General features: G+C 38.8%; 3 protein-coding genes across 3 annotated transcripts; all 3 read right to left on the minus strand.

Annotated features, from left to right (window-relative positions):
* Positions 1 to 13,541: 13,541 nt before the first annotated feature.
* Positions 13,542 to 14,177, minus strand: LOC113051278 (histone H2B). Its single transcript, XM_026214880.1, has one exon. The coding sequence runs from the start codon at positions 14,129 to 14,131 to the stop codon at positions 13,757 to 13,759; it is 375 nt and encodes a 124-aa protein (XP_026070665.1). The 5' UTR covers positions 14,132 to 14,177; the 3' UTR covers positions 13,542 to 13,756.
* Positions 14,178 to 15,557: 1,380 nt separating this feature from the next.
* LOC113051284 (histone H4) lies at positions 15,558 to 15,965 on the minus strand. Its single transcript, XM_026214886.1, has one exon. It carries the CDS (start codon positions 15,914 to 15,916, stop codon positions 15,605 to 15,607), a length of 312 nt encoding a protein of 103 aa, XP_026070671.1. The 5' UTR covers positions 15,917 to 15,965; the 3' UTR covers positions 15,558 to 15,604.
* Positions 15,966 to 18,145: 2,180 nt separating this feature from the next.
* LOC113051270 (histone H3-like) lies at positions 18,146 to 19,189 on the minus strand. Its single transcript, XM_026214872.1, has one exon. It carries the CDS (start codon positions 19,147 to 19,149, stop codon positions 18,739 to 18,741), a length of 411 nt encoding a protein of 136 aa, XP_026070657.1. The 5' UTR covers positions 19,150 to 19,189; the 3' UTR covers positions 18,146 to 18,738.
* Between the last annotated feature and the right edge of the window lie 231 nt (positions 19,190 to 19,420).

Consider the following 19,420-nt stretch of genomic DNA (forward strand, 5'->3'; position numbering starts at 1 on the left):
GCTGTCAGTATTTTACTGTAAATTTTACAGTATTTTTTTTATATTTTGTATACTGCATTTTTACAAAAAAATATATTATATACTGCATTTTTAATACATTGTATATGGCATTTAACAATTATTTAAATAGCAAATGCACACTTTCAAGTAGTTTACTGTGCAAAGCAATTCTTTGAAAAAAAGCATATGTGTATTTGCTATATTTAAAGTATGTAAAATGATAGCATACAATATATTTTCCCTATTGCTGACTTAACTTTAACTGCATAAAGTGTTATATAATGCATAACTTAATTCACCAAAAAAATATAAAAAAATAACATTTTTAAAATCTAAAAAAAAACAGGTCAAAATGTTATAAATCACTTTCAAATTTACATAAAAAAATGACATAAAAAGTATATTATTTTGAACTCATTTTTATTTATTTTAAAATTATTTCATTTTTTTTTAAATGGATATGAAATTTTGGCATGATTTCTTTTTTATTACTTGGAACATAATGGCCATCATGGACCTTGACACAAAGAAATATTCAAACTGCGTTATAACCGAAACATGACCAACATGGTCATATTAAAACAGTTCACCCAAAAGTGAAAATTCTGTCATTTCTCACCCTCATGTCATTCCACACCCTTAAAACCTTTGTTCATCTTCACAACACACATTAAGATATTTTTTATAAAACCTGATGGCCCAGTGATGCCTACATTGCTAGCAAGATCATTTCCCTTTCCAATGCCCAGAAAGGTACTAAAAACATATTTAAAACAGTTTATGTGACTACAGTGGTTCAACCTTAGTGTAATGAAGCAATGAAAATACTTTTTGTGTGCCAAAAAACTAAATAATGACTATTCAACAGTATCTCGTGATGGATGACACTGCTTCATGAAGCTTCAAAGCTTTATTAATCTCTCAGTTCAAATCAGAGCATATCAAACTGCCAAAGTCACATGATTTCAGTAAATGAGGCTTCGTTACGTCATAAGTGTTTTGAAATTTCAATGGTTCGTGTGACTTTTGCAGTTTGATACACGTTCTGAGCAAATGATTTGGCAAAAAAAGTATTCTCGTCGCTTTATAATATTTAGGTTGAACAACTGTAGTCACATGAATTGTTTTAAATGTTTTAGAGGCTTTCTGGGCATTGAAAAAAAGAAATGATCTTGCTAGAAATGCACGCTTCACTGAGCCACATCTTAACGGGTGTGAAACGACATAAGTAATTATTGACTTAATTTTCATTTTTGGGTGAACTAATCCTTTAAAAACCACAAAGACATTTTCAGATAGCTATCATCATTAAGGAATAGACCAATATTGCCAAACAAGTCATACAAAAAAAAGTGATGCATGACTGACCGGAAGGAGCCGCGCACTTGCAGAAGTCATACAAACTTTCCATCAAACAGATAAAAATCAACCAAATAACAATTATGCTCCAGATGAAGTTCCATCCCAGGATTCAAAGTGTGACTAGAAATATTGAAAAGAGTAAAGAGGACAATACATTAGATATATTACAAAACATAATAATACTTTCAGAAACAAATAGGGGGAGGACAGATACAGTCAGAGACAGATACAGGGATGAGAGGTACAGTCAGAGAGAGACAGAGGGATGAGAGGTACAGTCAAAGGCAGATAGAGAACAATAAAAGGAAGACGCAATCTTGGTGTGTGTGTATCCTTACATTTCAGAAATTCCATTGGAATTTGCACAGAAGAGTGGCAACATGTGGGTTGACTGCCACACATTTTCTTCTGTATCACTTGTCCTGTTTTTATTTCGATGGCACTTTTCCCTTGGCTTTGGGTCCTCTCTCTGGATTTATGCCCACAAAGCACCTAAAGGGTCATGAAACAGACAATATGTAATTAAGAGCGGTTTTAGGACCTCCAAGAAAGTTGGAGATGTCCACTAATAATAAAAAAAAAACATATTTAACTCAATAGCTTGCTGGTGTTAAATAGGGAGACAAATATATTCTCTTCTCGAGTTAAGACACATTGTTTTAAAGGCATCAACAGAAATAACACTGATAACATAACATTATTAAAAGGAATGTTCTGATATAACTTATCTATAAAATGCTGGTTCTGAAGTTGTTAGAATTCAACCATTACCTTTGAATGAACTCCAAGGTACACACTGCTTCCTCCTGATACTCAAGATTAAACTAGTAATAAGCAGCAAACAGAGTGGCAAGGCCGGACAGGAAACTGGGCTGAGTGCCCTCACACACCACCTCGCCTTCAATACTCAGCATCCAGTGCCCACTTGTCAAAGTGTCTCCTAAAACAATCAATATCACAAAAGAAATTAATACCTATACCATTTTTTTTTTTTTTTTTTTTTTTGTATTTCAGATTTTTACATTTACATTACATACTATATTTAGTAGGGGTGGGATAAAAATGTGATTCTTAAATGTATCGCAATGCATAAGCAGACGATTCTGAACTGATTCACAAATGTCAAAAATAAATTTTCTAAACGTTAATTAATGTAATGTTGACGGAAAGTAAAAGGCGGATCTCTGAAACGCGGAAGTGCATGCCCAGACAGTCTGTGACATGCACATATTTCTTTTACTGTCTATGGTGTGTATCCACTGGCGCAGAGCAAGCGTTTTGAGACCTATAACGTTACTTGAGCGTTTTCAGTCCATTTAATGGAAGTTGAGCTTCCATAGTTGCATATGGTCAGTGGTGGATCGATTATGCAGCAAAATGCCTCCTAATGTGAAACAGACTGCAAGCACTTTGTTTTTTTCTTCCTGAACCTTCTGGTTGTTCGTTTATTTGAAATGACTCGAAAAAAGATTCGTTCATTTTGCTGAACGAGACTCAAAAGTCCGATTCGGTAAAATGATCCGAACTTCCCATCACTACAACTGATGATAAGATTCAAGTCATAGACGCAATAAAACAACTCGTTTGTTTATTGGTCAGTGTCGCGCATGATCAGTTCATTTGTTCAAGTGTCACCGCACTGATAAGGAGCATTTGTGCACCCTGTGCCAAAATACACACAAGATTTGCCGGCCGACATAAATATAGACACATATATATAAATAGCATATTTAATAATTTCAAGGAAAACGTATTTGGTCGCCCTAAGGTAATAAATTAGGCTAACTATACAAAGCAGACTTTATATCAAACAGATTTGTTAAAGTTTTCACATTAACGTTACCTGAAGTTAGCAAATGCTCAAAAAAAATCTACATCTCACTGGTTACGTTAACCTCTTAGAAAAGCACCACTGAGAATTTATATGACACACACATCCTCCGTGAGCGACCCTGACTGACCGCGAGGCTTTAGAAACGCGTTTTATTTCGGCGCCCGTGTTAACAGATGACTGCATGTGCAAAGTTGTTTTACATCATAAAATAATCACGACGAAGTGTGCTGATAAACACTAAGTTACAGTGAATATAAACTATTAGCACTGAAACATGTCATTCATAACGAAGGATTCCAGAGATTTTCTGTCCATGGCTGCTATAGCGCCGGGGGATGTGTGAAATCCTACCGCGACCGCGCTACTGAAACCCCGCGCAATTCTGCCTCGCGCCCCGCGGACGGATGATGCTTGAATCTGGGGTTACCAATATAATCCGCGAATGTAGATGCATTCATATACTATAAACTACCAAACAAGAAATATAAAAAACTGAAGTCACTTACCACAGTTGTGAATCACTCCTCTTGTCTTTAACGTTAATCTCCTCGACCGTTGACGATGCGGCTCCGATGATTTGAAATTTACAGCAAAATTCTGTAAATTTGAGTCAGACCTACACGTGACCCCAGAATGCATTGCAGTTTACAGCAATATGCTGTATTATTAAAAAACAGTCCGCGGCTGTAAAATAATGCTGTAATTTTTACAGCAATTCATTACAGTGCAGACTGTCTGCAAAAGTACAAAACACTTCTGTGGAAAAAAAGAGAAAAATATTTTCAAACTAAAATTGAAGAAATTGACGATTCAATAGATCAAAACACTTTCTGGAACCTATATAAAACACTGGAAAAACCCAAATTAGAGATATCACTCCAGAATGGCACAATTTGGAAATCTTACTTTGAAAATCTGTATCAGAAAATTTAACCGGCCGACCTCAACCAACCCCAGAGTAAAATAAAGAAAACACTAGAAGACATGGAAAAAACTATTAAGAATTATCAAAATCCATTAGATAAATAAATAACAATATCTGAAATATTAGAACATATTAAAAATCTTCAATTAAAGAAAGCATGTGGACAAGATCTGATTAATAATGAAATGCTTAAACTCAGCAGTCCCAGCATGATTCAAACAATAGGCAAATGATTTAATCTGGTGTTCTGGTCCGGACACTTCCCTGAGATCTGGTCTGAGGGACTCATCACCCCCATATTTAAGAGCGGCGATCGATTCGACCCCAATAACTACCGCGGGATAAGTGTGGGCACGACTGGGACCTGACGGTCAATCTGGAATCTGTGAAAACACTCGCTGAAAAGGCTCGGAGGGCTTTCTATGCTATAAAGTCACGATGTGGACACTTAAAATTACCCATTAAAACCTGGATAAAATTATATAATTCAATAATAAAACCAATTCTTTTATATGGATGTGAAACTTGGGGACCAGTACTAAATTTAAAAAATTGGGATAAAACATCAGTAGAAAAATTACAATTGGAAATTGGCAAAAATATTCTGGGGATTCACAGAAACACGTCCACTGCGGCCTGCAGGGCTGAGCTGGGCCTGTACCCGCTGAACATGGAGATCCAGAAGAGATGTGTTCAGTTCTGGCATCACCTCCATCAGTCTGACCCAGAGTCAGTGCAATATAAAGCTCAGCAGAACCTCATCCTCTGAACTCACTCGCTCTTCAACTCATCCATCAGAATATACTCCCCATCAACCCCAAACCTTTTATTAACCATATCCACAAACATCTAAAAGTCACTCATGATGAAGCACTAAAAGCACATTTTGCCCTCCAGAATAAACTGCAATGTTACTCGGCCCTCAATAGAACCACTAAGTTGGCCAATTATCTATTTATTAAACATTTTAAAGAAAGACAAATCCTCTCCAAATACAGATTAAGTGACCATGATCTAGAGATAGAGAGAGGAAGACATAGACAAACATGGACAGAGAGAGAGCAGAGGATCTACAGCACATCGAGGATGAGGAACACTTTCTGCTCTTCTGCTCTAAATACACCAGTATAAGAGAAACCTTTCTGCCCAGATTTGACATTTTAATTCCATCATTCTCTGAACTGAGCGACACTGAGAACATGTTCTTCTTACTGGGAGAAGATGATAGTACAGCTGCACTAGCGGCTAAATATGTGTTAGCTATTCACAACGCCAGAGTCAGCTAATTCTCTAGAGAGACCGACTCTATTTATTCATTTATCAGGATAAATTGTGTTTATTTATCTATTTATTTATATTTACTATGCTACATATGACATGATTTGTAAATATATGGTTTGTTTGTTTTATTATTTATATATAATATGTTGATGCTTTGGCAATATTGTGTTCCACAGTCATGCTAATAAAGCTCATTTGAATTAAAATTGAATTGAATTGAATTGAGAGAGAGAGAGAGAGCAGTGGTAGTACAGGGAACTTAGTTTCCAGCAGCAACTTATTCCGCTCTTGTTCATCTGTATATTCACACGACCCGACTTCACAGCTCCAAACCCTAGTCCACATCGATCAAGAGCCAAAAGGTTATGACTGAAGCTGAAACTCATGATCTTTATACACACAAACAATCTTTTTTTTTTTCTTCTTTTTTTTTTTTTTTTTTTTGTCAACTGAACATTTAGCTTCCAGTTACCATTTTAATGTGTGTAAAATGGAAGAAAACATAATGCAAATCCCAGATTATATCTCACAATTCTGATAAAATAAATACACAGAATCATGGGTTTATAATCCCACATTTCTACCTTTTTCCTCATAATTGACAATATCACAATTATTGAGTTGAATGAAGTTATAAACTCTGAACTTGGAGAAAACTTGCATATCAGCATGACAAAAACATCAGAATTGTGAGATAAAATATGTCAATAATATGTAAAATGTTTAAATAGTATTTAATGCTGTAACTGTAGGGATAAAAAAATGCATATGTGAATATTATATAGACATATTGTTAAAATTAAATATGTGCTTTAAAAGTAATATCAGGTTTCATCCACACTCTGTCCATTTAAATGTTTGCATTGAAAGGAGTGAAATTATTTCCTTATGAAATTAACTCCTTAAGCCAAAACTCAGGAACTCAGAGAAACAGATACCATTCTGCCATGCAATAAAACAGATCTGGAACAGAGATCTTCAAGGAGTGTAAACAACACCTATTTACGACTCTTCCTCCCTCTCCTCTCCCTCCTTGCCTCTGACTCTCACTCTTCTCCAAAAACAAGAACATCCAGATGCCATGTCATATCTTGTGAAAATGTTGTTGTTGTTTTTCCACTTCATGTTTAGTATAAATTTAAAGGTATCTGTGCAATTGGTAAAATGGTCTCAATTTCACAGTTGTCACTTATATTATGAGAAAGATTAAGAACTTTTGTAGAATTGTGTTCTGCTGGGAAGGGGTCCTGTCTCCCTTCAGGGGTCATTGAGGGTGTTTGACTCCAGCCGGTTTGTGATCACAGGAACGACCTTTATGTTTTTACAACTGATTTGAAGATTTCTTTGTTGTCTGGTAATCAGGCAAATACAGAAACGGTAGGCTTCAGTGCGGCAGTCTTCGTGTGAATCCTCCTCGTGTAAAGACCATCGACTCTACCGGCGCGTCTCCTCCGAGCAAGGACACCGACAGGGCACCTGAGTATTGCTTTCCCCCCACTTTCTTTACTTTTGGTATAACTTGTTCTCAAATATTTCTTACACTTGTAGTCACTATGTGCATTCAGATCTCTATCACTACTAACACTCGAAGAGCACACTACGTACATCGCAGGAAAGGCCTGTCTCTCTGACCTCTACTACTACACTCTCTATTCCAGATGGTCTCTGAAACTGCCAGTCTGCTGTTAAAGGGGGGGTGAAATGCTATTTCATGCATACTGAGTTTTTTACACTGTTAAAGAGTTGGATTCCCATGCTAAACATGGACAAAGTTTCAAAAATTAAGTTGTACGTTTGAAGGAGTATTTTTGTTCCAAAAGTCCGGTTTGTCACAAGTTTGGGAAAGTTTTTTTCGAGTATGGCTCTGTGTGACGTTAGATGGAGCAGAATTTCCTTATATGGGTCCTGAGACACTTCTGCCGGAAGAGCGCGCTCCCGTATAGCAGAGCACTGAGAGCACAACAGACTTCACTGATCAGAGCGAGAGCGGCGCCAAATGTCACAAAAGAAGTGTGTTTTTGGTTGCCAGGGCAAGACAACCCTGCACAGATTACCAAAAGAGAAACAGCATTAAGGGACCAGTGGATGGAGTTTATTTTTACAGAGCATCAACAGAGTTGTGCAAGTGTTTGTGTTTGTTCCCTGCATTTCGAAGATGCTTGTTTTACAAACAAGGCCCAGTTTGACGACGGTTTGCATATCGTTTATTTCTTAAGGATAATGCAATCCCAACGAAAAAGGGTCGCGATCGTGTGTTGGAACCGCAGGCGGTGAGTAAAACTGCTTCAAATATCTCTGCCTCCTTGTTAGTGCGTCCCCTCCCATCGGAGACCCGGGTTCGAGCCCCGCTCGGAGCGAGTCGTTGCTGCTGCTGCTCTCGTTCAGTTTCAGCCTTCACAGCTGTCACAGCTTCCAAACGCTGTCAACGCAACTGGTGCTCGTGATTCTTTAGCTCCGCCCACACGTCACGCCTCGAAGCGCTCGTGTTTTTCCGGGAAAAATCGGTACAGACTATCTTTCTCTTATTAATATAATAAAACTAAATACTTTTTGGAGTTATGAAGCATGCATTACTACTCTATAGGTACTCAAGATTAACATGATACTGAGTGAAAACGAGCATTTCACCCCCCCTTTAACAAAACAGACCTCATGACTCAACTCAACCTCAGCCTCATTCCAGTCTCAACCTCATGGCACTGACAGAGACTTGGATCAAACCTGAAGATACTGCGACCCCTGCAGCCCTCTCCACAAATTTCACTTGTTCCCACACTCCTCGTACCACTGGGAGGGGTGGAGGTACTGGTCTCCTTATATCAAAATAGGCCGAGCGGTGGTTGTGCTCGCGGGATTCGCTCTCAGATCTGCTGGAAGGAATGTAAGACGGGCAAATTGACATATTTATCTGACTACAGTATTGTTCAAAATAATAGCAGTACAATGTGACTAACCAGAATAATCAAGGTTTTTAGTATATTTTTTATTGCTACGTGGCAAACAAGTTACCAGTAGGTTCAGTAGATTGTCAGAAAACAAATGAGACCCAGCATTCATGATATGCACGCTCTTAAGGCTGTGCAATTGGGCAATTAGTTGAAAGGGGTGTGTTCAAAAAAATAGCAGTGTCTACCTTTGACTGTACAAACTCAAAACTATTTTGTACAAACATTTTTTTTTTCTGGGATTTAGCAATCCTGTGAATCACTAAACTAATATTTAGTTGTATGACCACAGTTTTTTAAAACTGCTTGACATCTGTGTGGCATGGAGTCAACCAACTTGTGGCACCTCTCAGCTGTTATTCCACTCCATGATTCTTTAACAACATTCCACAATTCATTCACATTTCTTGGTTTTGCTTCAGAAACAGCATTTTTGATATCACCCCACAAGTTCTCAATTGGATTAAGGTCTGGAGATTGGGCTGGCCACTCCATAACATTAATTTTGTTGGTTTGGAACCAAGACTTTGCCCGTTTACTAGTGTGTTTTGGGTCATTGTCTTGTTGAAACAACCATTTCAAGGGCATGTCCTCTTCAGCATAGGGCAACATGACCTCTTCAAGTATTTTAACATATGCAAACTGATCCATGATCCCTGGTATGCGATAAATAGGCCCAACACCATAGTAGGAGAAACATGCCCATATCATGATGCTTGCACCTCCATGCTTCACTGTCTTCACTGTGTACTGTGGCTTGAATTCAGAGTTTGGGGGTCGTCTCACAAACTGCCTGTGGCCCTTGGACCCAAAAAGAACAATTTTACTCTCATCGGTCCACAAAATGTTCCTCCATTTCTCTTTAGGCCAGTTGATGTGTTCTTTGGCAAATTGTAACCTCTTCTGCACATGCCTTTTTTTTAACAGAGGGACTTTGCGGGGGATTCTTGAAAATAGATTAGCTTCACACAGACGTCTTCTAACTGTCACAGTACTTACAGGTAACTCCAGACTGTCTTTGATCATCCTGGAGGTGATCATTGGCTGAGCCTTTGCCATTCTGGTTATTCTTCTATCCATTTTGATGGTTGTCTTCCGTTTTCTTCCACGTCTCTCTGGTTTTGCTCTCCATTTTAAGGCATTGGAGATCATTTTAGCTGAACAGCCTATCATTTTTTGCACCTCTTTATAGGTTTTCCCCTCTCTAATCAACTTTTTAATCAAAGTACGCTGTTCTTCTGAACAATGTCTTGAACGACCCATTTTCCTCAGCTTTCAAATGCATGTTCAACAAGTGTTGGCTTCATCCTTAAATAGGGGCCACCTGATTCACACCTGTTTCTTCACAAAATTGATGACCTCAGTGATTGAATGCCACACTGCTATTTTTTTGAACACACCCCTTTCAACTAATTCAACTAATTGCCCAATTGCACAGCCTTAAGAGCGTGCATATCATGAATGCTGGGTCTCATTTGTTTTCTGACAATCTACTGAACCTACTGGTAACTTGTTTGCCACGTAGCAATAAAAAATATACGAAAAACCTTGATTATTCTGGTTAGTCACATTGTACTGCTATTATTTTGAACTATACTGTATGTGAAGTTAGATGTACAGGGGCTAGAGTCAGAGTGGCGCTCCCAGGCTGAAGGCTTCTAGTGGAAAGCAGTTCTGTGGACCGTTGTTTTCGCTGGATAGCCTTCATTATAACGTCCTGACGCCTAAGGCCTAGGAGCTAGTACTGAGCTAGTACTGTCGTCTCCTGCCGGTCCGACACTTCAGGGCACACTTTTACTCTCACTTGAGTAAATTTTTAGGGGGGAAATCTGTATTTTTACTTCGTTACTGTGGTTGACGCTCCTCTCGTTACTTTATCTTAATGCAGTATAAGTTATAAATTTAAAGTTTATTCCAAATGCGTCGTCTACTTTTCTCTGTCTGAAGCGGTTCACTCAGAGTTGCAACAGAAAGTTTAAGAACATCAAGATTGTTGAAGACGTGGCTTTGGATCTGCACTGAATTGAAAGCAAATCTGCAAAGTTTATTGTTTGCGATGAAGATCATTATAAGATAAACACCACCTGTGCTGTCTACTGTTCAACAGGTATTAACTTGGGCTACATTCGATTACAGTACACGATACCAGGATGTTAGTTTGTGGTACGTGTGACTTATATCAGGGGGGACCGAAGTTGAATGCAGCTTCCAAAAAATGAAAAAATAGCTGATTAATATTTTCTATATTTGATACAATCACACCGGCGTGAGAACTTTCAGCGAGTCCTATCATCAGCTGCTTGATTCAGATCTGCGTTCGCTGGCTGGCGCTGAGCCAGAGACAAGGCGCTGCGCATTATAACCAATCACACACGGTTCTGTTGAGCTTCTGAACGCAATGACCAATCAGAGGTGTTCCGATGAGTCATCGCTAAAATGCCAGTCCTTTCTTCACTCGCTCACTCACTGAATACCTCTTTCTTGTGAATTCTCTTGTCAGAAACAACAAAGTGCAGATGTGTGTACGAATCTGTAATTAAGATATTGATTTCACAGTGTTAACAGTTTCAATGATTTTATTGGGAGTTTTTGAGAGTGATTGAGCTCTAGCCTGTCATTGAAAATGGTCTTTGATAATTTTAATGGCCTCTTTCTCTAAAATGAAAAATTAGTAGCCTAATTTACAACGTTCTTATATCACATTAACTTTCAATGTTATATTCATATTTAATATAAATATATGAAATATAAAAATATGTTATGGCATGACCCATATCTATTACTTAAGAAAACAGAAAACAGTTTTTATGCATAGTTAATATATTACATTATTAGGCTACTTTGACCATCGCAAATTATCTTACATAATCTATGGAGGTGAGAATTGAGATATTTCATGATATAGTTCAAGTGTCTGGGAATGTTACTCATCAAAATGACAAAAACAAATATTTTGCCAATATGCTCTTGAGACCAACAACACTCTGCCACAGACTGAGGACAACTTCACAATGACCGACGCACTCTCTTTATCCTCCTTCTCCCCACTCTCAGAGATGGACGTCTCCAAACTTGTCCTGTCCAATCATCCTACTGCTTGTCCACTTGATCCGATCCCCACTCACCTCCTTCAAGCGATCTCTTCTTCAATCATACCTTCACTTACTCACATTATCAACTTTATCAACTTATTTTGTTAGGAAATAGGTTTTATTTTAATTTTTTGTTATGGGTGTATGTTTTGTGATAGTTGTTCATGAGTCCCTGATGTCTATCGAGCAGTAAAATGGATTTTACCCAAGATCTAACTGTTATAATGTTGGACGGTCAACAATCGTAAAAGGCAATAATTTATAAAATCAAAATGCCAGTTTATTCTATCAAGATATAGCCTTCATTCATTTATAGGTGTCAATGTGTTTAAATTGTTACGTCCAGGATGTATTGCATGTTGTGGATGTGTTCGCGGTTGTCTCCTCTCTAACAGGATTGGTCCAAGGCTTAATGAAAGTCTGCCAGTGGCTGAACCGGTACTATACGTTCCCCCAGATCTCGATAGGTGTGTTCCCTTTGTGTTCACCTGTGATGTAGTGATGGGAAGTTCGATTCTTTTCCGCGAACCGGTTCTTTCGGACGGTTCGATTCAATAAACCGGTTGAAAAAACCGGTTCATCGGTTCTTTCACGCTCGACGTAATGACGTCATTGGCGATGACGTAATGGCGTCACGTAATGGCATCTATCAAACATTCAAATATATAAAGTCAGTAATCATAACTTTAGTCAGTTAAAACTTCATAATCATGAAAAGTTTACATTTGAGTTTTGCAACAACACCTAAATACAGTAACAGCAATAATGTGCATATGAGGATTTAAGTCTTGAAGATATAAAGTAAATAAATTAGGTGTCATCAGTGCAGAAACCATGATCCACTTACTAAACATAATCCATTGCGATGTATTTGTTATTAAATTAACTTACGTTTCGCCAGATTGCCCTTCCTCCAAGCCCTCAAAACACCCGCTCATAACGTTACTAGTACAGAATCAGAATCAATCACCAAAAGAATCCCTTCGGTTCAGAGACATGCTGTGAGTCAGTTGGCTTCACGCTGAATCGCGCATGCGCAGTATCATCAGTTCATCGGTTCTCAATTCGGACGCGTCCGACAGAAACGATTCTCGGTTGAGTGTACTGATGATCCGAAAACCGATGCAACTGGTTCTTGACTCGAGAACGAGAATCGCTCTAACCGGCACGTGCTGCAGTTCAGTGTCATCAGCTGCTCTACTCGTGTTCATGTTCTGTTTACTACAAACTCAATTTGTGAATGTCATCATTAACTATAAATACAGTACAGATATCTCATAAATCATCCCTTATTCCTATTAAACATAAGAGTCTTTAGAGTCTTAATTATTGTACAACTTCCCTGAAAACCCATTTGACCTATACATATACAATATACAGATTGGAAACATTAATCTAAAAAAAATAATTAAAAAAAAATCAAAATAAAATATAGTTACTTTATCACACTTTCCGATGTTTAACAAAATACTTACAAAATTACACGCATGCGCAGTATCATCAGTTCATCGGTTCTCAATTCGGACGCGTCCGACAGAAACGATTCTCGGTTGAGTGTACTGGTGATCCGAAAACCGAAGCAACCGGTTCTTGACTCGAGAACGAGAATCAGCTCATCGGTTCTCAAATCGGACGCGTCCGACAGAAACGATTCTCGGTTGAGTGTACTGGTGATCCGAACACCGAAGCAACCGGTTCTTGACTCGAGAACGAGAACTGCTCCAGCAGTGGGCGTGTTTGTTCATTATCTGGCTCGGCTCGGTGTTCATCTTCAGTTCGGTCTTCACAGCATTTCATTCAGCGTACTGTTTGAGTAAATGGATTACCCCGGGATATTGGTTTATTCTGACTCAGAGGGAGTGTCAGTCACGTTAAAAAAGTTAACAGCTTAAGTAATTTGTGGATTTATGCTTATTGGAGACGTGAACCGTTTCAAACGATTCAGTTCGATTTGGTGAACTGGTTCAACCGGTTCACTAAGAAGAACCGGTTAAATTGAACGATTCGTTCACGAATCGGCCATCACTACTGTGATGTTGTTAGCCTTGAGGTGTGTGTGTGTGTGTGTGTGTGTATACGTACTTTGGATGCCAATACGTTCGTTGACTTAACATAACTTTAGAAATAACTTAACGTTTAACCCTAGTTACACTTAAAATACTTAAAACAAAACATGAGGCTTTTAGGTTTTGTAAAGACAGCGAACATCCCCGAAACCATTCCCGCTGTGAGCCTTCCACACAACGGTCAGAAATTCTTTTAAGAAGAGTTGTGTGGCTCTTAAAAGAGCCTTTGTGTGTTGAGCTGCAGCGGAGCTTTACTTGGAGCTGGTGTACTTGGTGACGGCCTTGGTGCCCTCGGACACGGCGTGTTTGGCCAGTTCCCCGGGCAGCAGCAGACGCACGGCGGTCTGGATCTCTCGGGAAGTGATGGTGGAGCGCTTGTTGTAGTGAGCGAGACGAGACGACTCACCGGCGATGCGCTCGAAGATGTCGTTGACGAAAGAGTTCATGATGCCCATCGCCTTCGAAGAGATCCCGGTGTCAGGATGAACCTGCTTCAGCACTTTGTACACGTAGATGGCGTAACTCTCCTTCCTGGACTTTCTGCGCTTCTTTCCTCCTTTCGCGGCGGTCTTAGTGACGGCCTTCTTGGAGCCTTTCTTCGGCGCGGACTTTGCTGGTTCAGGCATGATGCTGCTGGAGATCAAAACCTCACGAGGCAATGATGAGAGAGAGCGGGACAGAGGAATTTATTGACTGGTCTATGCTAATTATCAGAGAGACAGGGAAGCGTCTGATGGCTTGTTTTCATTGGTCAAACCCAGAAACTAGCGTTTAATTGGACAACTCGAACAATAACGGCTGGAACGAGGACCAATCACATGCTGCTAGATTTTAACTCCGCCCACCGCTCCATGTTTGACCGACACCCCCCACCGAATCAGTTTCCTTAGTTTCAGTTCCCGCTCTTTTTGTTTGTTTTGTTCTATACAATGAAGTCGGTCTCAAATATCTCACAGGATATCAAACTGTGTAATTTGTAAAATTCCTTATTAGCTCAGTGAGAGCATTTAGAAAATTAGACCGTTTTATTCTCCTCTGTTCTGTAAATTTAACTTCTTCTCAAACTTAAGTAATAAATCCATTTTATTGTGTTTTATTGTGTTTTCTCTTTACTTTATTAATCACTTTGAATCAAATACTAAAGACTAAACAAAGAAATGGAAAAGCAAAATTCTCATTATGCACGTCTCCTACAACAATATATAATTAATATAGATTTGAGAAACAATGAAAGTCAGAAAAACAATATTTATTTTTGCTCGATATGTTTAAATACACGAGAAATTTACTTTGGTGACAGAATCTTCCACAGAACAACGGTGAAAAAACAATAGAAACAATAATAATAAAAAAGAACTGCATAAGTTCTATTCTCGGTGTATTACACAAACTTTCATTAAACTTCACAAAACTGAATTTGTCGGCAAACCCTGAACATTTTCCCTAATAGAATTAAACTTTGTAACACTGTAAATGAATCTCTTTATGGCCTTTATCCTCCGAAGCAGTACAAGTCTCAGTTAGGTTAACACAGTACACTTAGCATGGCCTTTTAAAGAATATAATAAATAAAAAGAAACGGAATAGAAAAAGAATAGAGCAAGCTAGTGTTAGAGGTCTTTACACATTCATACAATTGCATAATAAATGAAAAGAAAATAGAATACAAAGAAAAGATCAGAAATGTAGTTAGAATTTTTTTTTTTTTTTTTTTTGAAGAATATAATTAGAATAGTGAGTGGTAAAGTTAAAGAGGATCAAATAAAGATGTCATAAATATCAAGTAAAGATGATCCGAGTTTCCCCTCATCAATGCAGAGTTCCACTTAAAGCTATATACACAGCAAAAACTCAAGTCTCTTTATGCGAGTGTGTGCGTGAACATAAGGTTCAAGTTTCACTTTTTGAATGGAATTACTGAACTAATATGTTTTTTGCTGATATTCGAATTAAATGACCCACACCTATACTGCTCATAGACAAATAACTGATTACTTTCCACGTACAGCAGCAACAATAATTAAACTTCTGTCTCTTTAAGTGAGAGTGTGGGTGGCTCTTAAAAGAGCCGTTGGGTTTGTTCTCTGATCTGAAGCGGTTTATCCTCCGAAGCCGTACAAGGTGCGTCCCTGTCGTTTGAGCGCGTACACAACGTCCATGGCGGTGACGGTCTTTCTCTTGGCGTGCTCGGTGTAGGTGACGGCGTCGCGGATCACGTTCTCCAGGAACACCTTCAACACACCGCGGGTCTCCTCGTAGATCAGACCGGAGATGCGCTTGACTCCGCCGCGGCGAGCTAGACGACGAATGGCGGGCTTGGTAATTCCCTGGATGTTATCGCGAAGCACTTTACGGTGACGCTTAGCGCCTCCTTTCCCGAGTCCTTTACCGCCTTTGCCTCTTCCAGACATGATGAAGTTATTTCTTGTTTCAGTCGAGCGACGAAAACGAATAAAACTCAACTGCTGCAGAGAGGCATTTTACATCTGCTTACAGGACCTGACTGAAACCAGCGCGCGTCACATGACGCTCCCCTCTTCGCTGGTTAGAGCAGGAAACAATGAGGTTTAATCCAAACCCTGATCTAACGATGTCTGTCCTGTGTTTCATATTAAAACCCATGTTTAAAAGCATTTATAAGGTCATCTTCATCATGTAAATCTTTGAAAACTGTGCTGAGAGCAATCTAATCTCCTTTAAATAGCAAACCATGGCTCCAAACAACATCAGATGAAAATGTTGAGAACTGTTGGAGCAGCAGAAACACTTCTACAGAACCTTGCTTCAACAACAAGAAAGACGTTTGTAAACTTGTGTAAAAATCATAATTGATTCTTTAAACAGACATTAGTTTATAATATCTACTGGTAATGGTGTAATCCTAAATTAAACATTGGGAAACTTTCTTGTTATTTCTACTTTTAAGCCACGTGAAATTCAGGATATAGGTGAAACTATTGATTAAATATTATTGATATTATTATTGTTATTATTATTATTATTATTATTATTATTATTATTACTATTGTTATTATTGTCAGGCAGGTGAAATGTTCAGTATTGCAGCCACTTGTTCACATTTTTCTCTCCCTTTCTTTCAAAACAGGTATTGTACCAAAGGATTTAAAAATAAAGTTATTCCTCTGTTTAAACCTATATCTATTTTGCTGTGTTTCTCAAAACATTTAGAAAAAAAAACTCCTTATAACTCACATTCTATTATTTGCAAACATCAATATGGTACAATCAAAATAATACTTACATAGTAAGTAAATTTTATTTATATAGACATTTAAACACAGCATTGCTGACCGGAGTGCTGAACAGAGTATTTAAAAAATAAATAAATAAATAAATACAAATAAAATATGAATAAAACAACATGGAAGACGAAATACTAAAAAAACAAAAACAAAAAACAGTATATATACAGTATTACAGTTTATATTAGATTTAAATGAATGGGAGAAAATATATATGGCTTTTCTTCACCTGATTGACCTTTGTACTTGAAAATCAAGAATTTACTTGTGTTTTTGAGACCTGCCAAGAGCTTTTGATACAGTTAACCATTACATTTTGTTGGAAAGTTGTACAAATGAGGTTTTCATGATTTTACATATAAATGGTTGAAGAATGTTATGGAAATGTTTAGTTTTGTTAATTTTGCATTGATTGCATTCATCTCATTTAAGTAACTTTTTTAAAAAGTACATACAATGATCAAGGTAGTGTATATAGTTTCTGAGTTCACGCTTATATATAACTAGCAGAGGTATGGTATGCTGTCCGGGGAAGGGCTCCGAGCTAGAGTACCCCCAAAAAACAAATGAACGAAGAACAGACGCCAGTTCAAGAACGCCCCCTAAAAACAGCATTGAGTACTGGCGGGGCTTATTTTATTTTTCTAAGAAGTCATGTCGTTGGCGGGCCGGAAGAGCTTATGTTACTCCAGTGGGAGTGTTTTAAGTCGTGGCCTAATGGTTAGAGGGTTGGGCTCCCAATCGAAGGGTTGTGGGTTCTAGTCTCGGGCCGGCAGGAATTGTGGGTGGAGGGAGTTCATGTACAGTTCTCTCTCCACCTTCAACACCACGACTGAGGAACCCCTTGAGCAAGACATCGAACCCCCAACTGCTCCCCGGGCGCCGCAGCATAAATGGGTGTGTGTGTGTGTGTGTGTGTGTGTGTGTCACTTTCACTTGATGAGACTTTGAATTGGAGGGAACAAGTCGATTATCTGAGCAGGAAAATACATAAATCTAAAGAATAAGGAGAGTTAGACATCTTGTTATTACAGAGGGTCTTCTTACACTTTATGCATAATACAGGTCTTCTAAACAAATTAGCATATTGTGATAAAAGTTCATCATTTTCCATAATGTAATGATAAAAATTAAACTTTCATATATTTTAGATTCATTGCACACCAACTGAAACATTTCAGGTCTTTTATTGTTTTAATGCTGATGATTTTGGCATACAGCTCATGAAAACCCCAAATTCCTATCTCAAAAAATTAGCATATTTCATCCGACCAATAAAAGAAAAGTGTTTTTAATACAAAAAAAAGTCAACCTTCAAATAATTATGTTCAGTTATGCACTCAATACTTGGTCGGGAATCCTTTTGCAGAAATGAGTGCTTCAATGCGGCGTGGCATGGAGGCAATCAGCCGGTGGCGCTGCTGAGGTGTGATGGAGGCCCAGGATGCTTCGATTGCGGCCTGTTTTTAAACTCGTTCATTTTAAAGATTTCATCTTCATAAGACTTCACTTGCACAGGTCAATACTTGTCGAGTTAGGGATATTAAATTATGGAATGATTTATCCCATTTAGAAAAAAATGTGTTCCTTTTGAATGTTATAAAAGACAGTATTTTTTTTTCTTTCCATGTATCTTATTTATCATATGTGGTTTGTTTTGGGAGTATATAATTTCACGTTGTTTTTTTTTTTGCTTTATTGTTTAGGTGGATGATCTTAATAAGCCTTTTGGTTTTTCTTCCTCTTCCTGTATAACATATTTGTGTGTTTCGCCCGTGATTATTCTTTGAAGGGAGATCTAGAACCGTTAATACACCTAAGAAAAATATAAGCCAAAGCATAATTGTCTGAAAAGGTTAAGGTACTATTTTTTTCTATGTTTATATCGAGTTTTCCCGTGGAAACAGTCTCATTGAGAGTGATGTAGGTGGCTCTTAAAAGAGCCTTTGGGGTGTTTGTCAGCGGCGGGTTTAGGCGCGCTCTCCGCGGATGCGGCGGGCCAGCTGGATGTCTTTGGGCATGATGGTGACCCTCTTGGCGTGGATGGCGCACAGGTTGGTGTCCTCGAACAGACCGACCAGATAAGCCTCGCTGGACTCCTGCAGGGCCATGACAGCGGAGCTCTGGAAGCGCAGGTCCGTCTTGAAATCCTGAGCGATCTCTCGCACCAGACGCTGGAAAGGCAGTTTGCGGATCAGCAGCTCGGTGGACTTCTGATAGCGGCGGATCTCTCGGAGAGCCACGGTCCCGGGCCTGTAACGGTGGGGCTTCTTGACGCCGCCGGTGGCTGGGGCGCTCTTCCGGGCGGCTTTAGTAGCGAGCTGCTTCCTCGGGGCTTTGCCACCGGTGGATTTACGAGCGGTCTGCTTGGTTCTTGCCATCGCTGCAGTTTAATAACTGTAGAATACGAGTGTGACCGTGTGTGCAACACAGCTGCTTTTAAAGCATCTCAGGATAGAGCCAGGGTCCAGAAGCTTGTGATTGGCTGATGTGTGGCGCCTGCACACGACTGCTAACCAATGACTGCGCATCCCCTGTTTTCAAACGGGGAACTGTTTGTGTTTCCCGCTCAAAATGCGTTGTTCTGCTTATTACTTCACGAATCAAACACTCTACACTACATTTAGCCATTTTATAGACGCCTTTATCCAA

This window comes from Carassius auratus, chromosome 32 (assembly GCF_003368295.1).
Source record: "Carassius auratus strain Wakin chromosome 32, ASM336829v1, whole genome shotgun sequence".
Taxonomy (NCBI): Eukaryota; Metazoa; Chordata; class Actinopteri; order Cypriniformes; family Cyprinidae; genus Carassius; species Carassius auratus.

Coding starts and splice junctions, on each gene's coding strand:
- LOC113051284 (XM_026214886.1), bottom strand. CDS start 15,916: ATGTCTGGAAGAGGCAAAGGCGGTAAAGGACTCGGGAAAGGAGGCGCT.
- LOC113051278 (XM_026214880.1), bottom strand. CDS start 14,131: ATGCCTGAACCAGCAAAGTCCGCGCCGAAGAAAGGCTCCAAGAAGGCC.
- LOC113051270 (XM_026214872.1), bottom strand. CDS start 19,149: ATGGCAAGAACCAAGCAGACCGCTCGTAAATCCACCGGTGGCAAAGCC.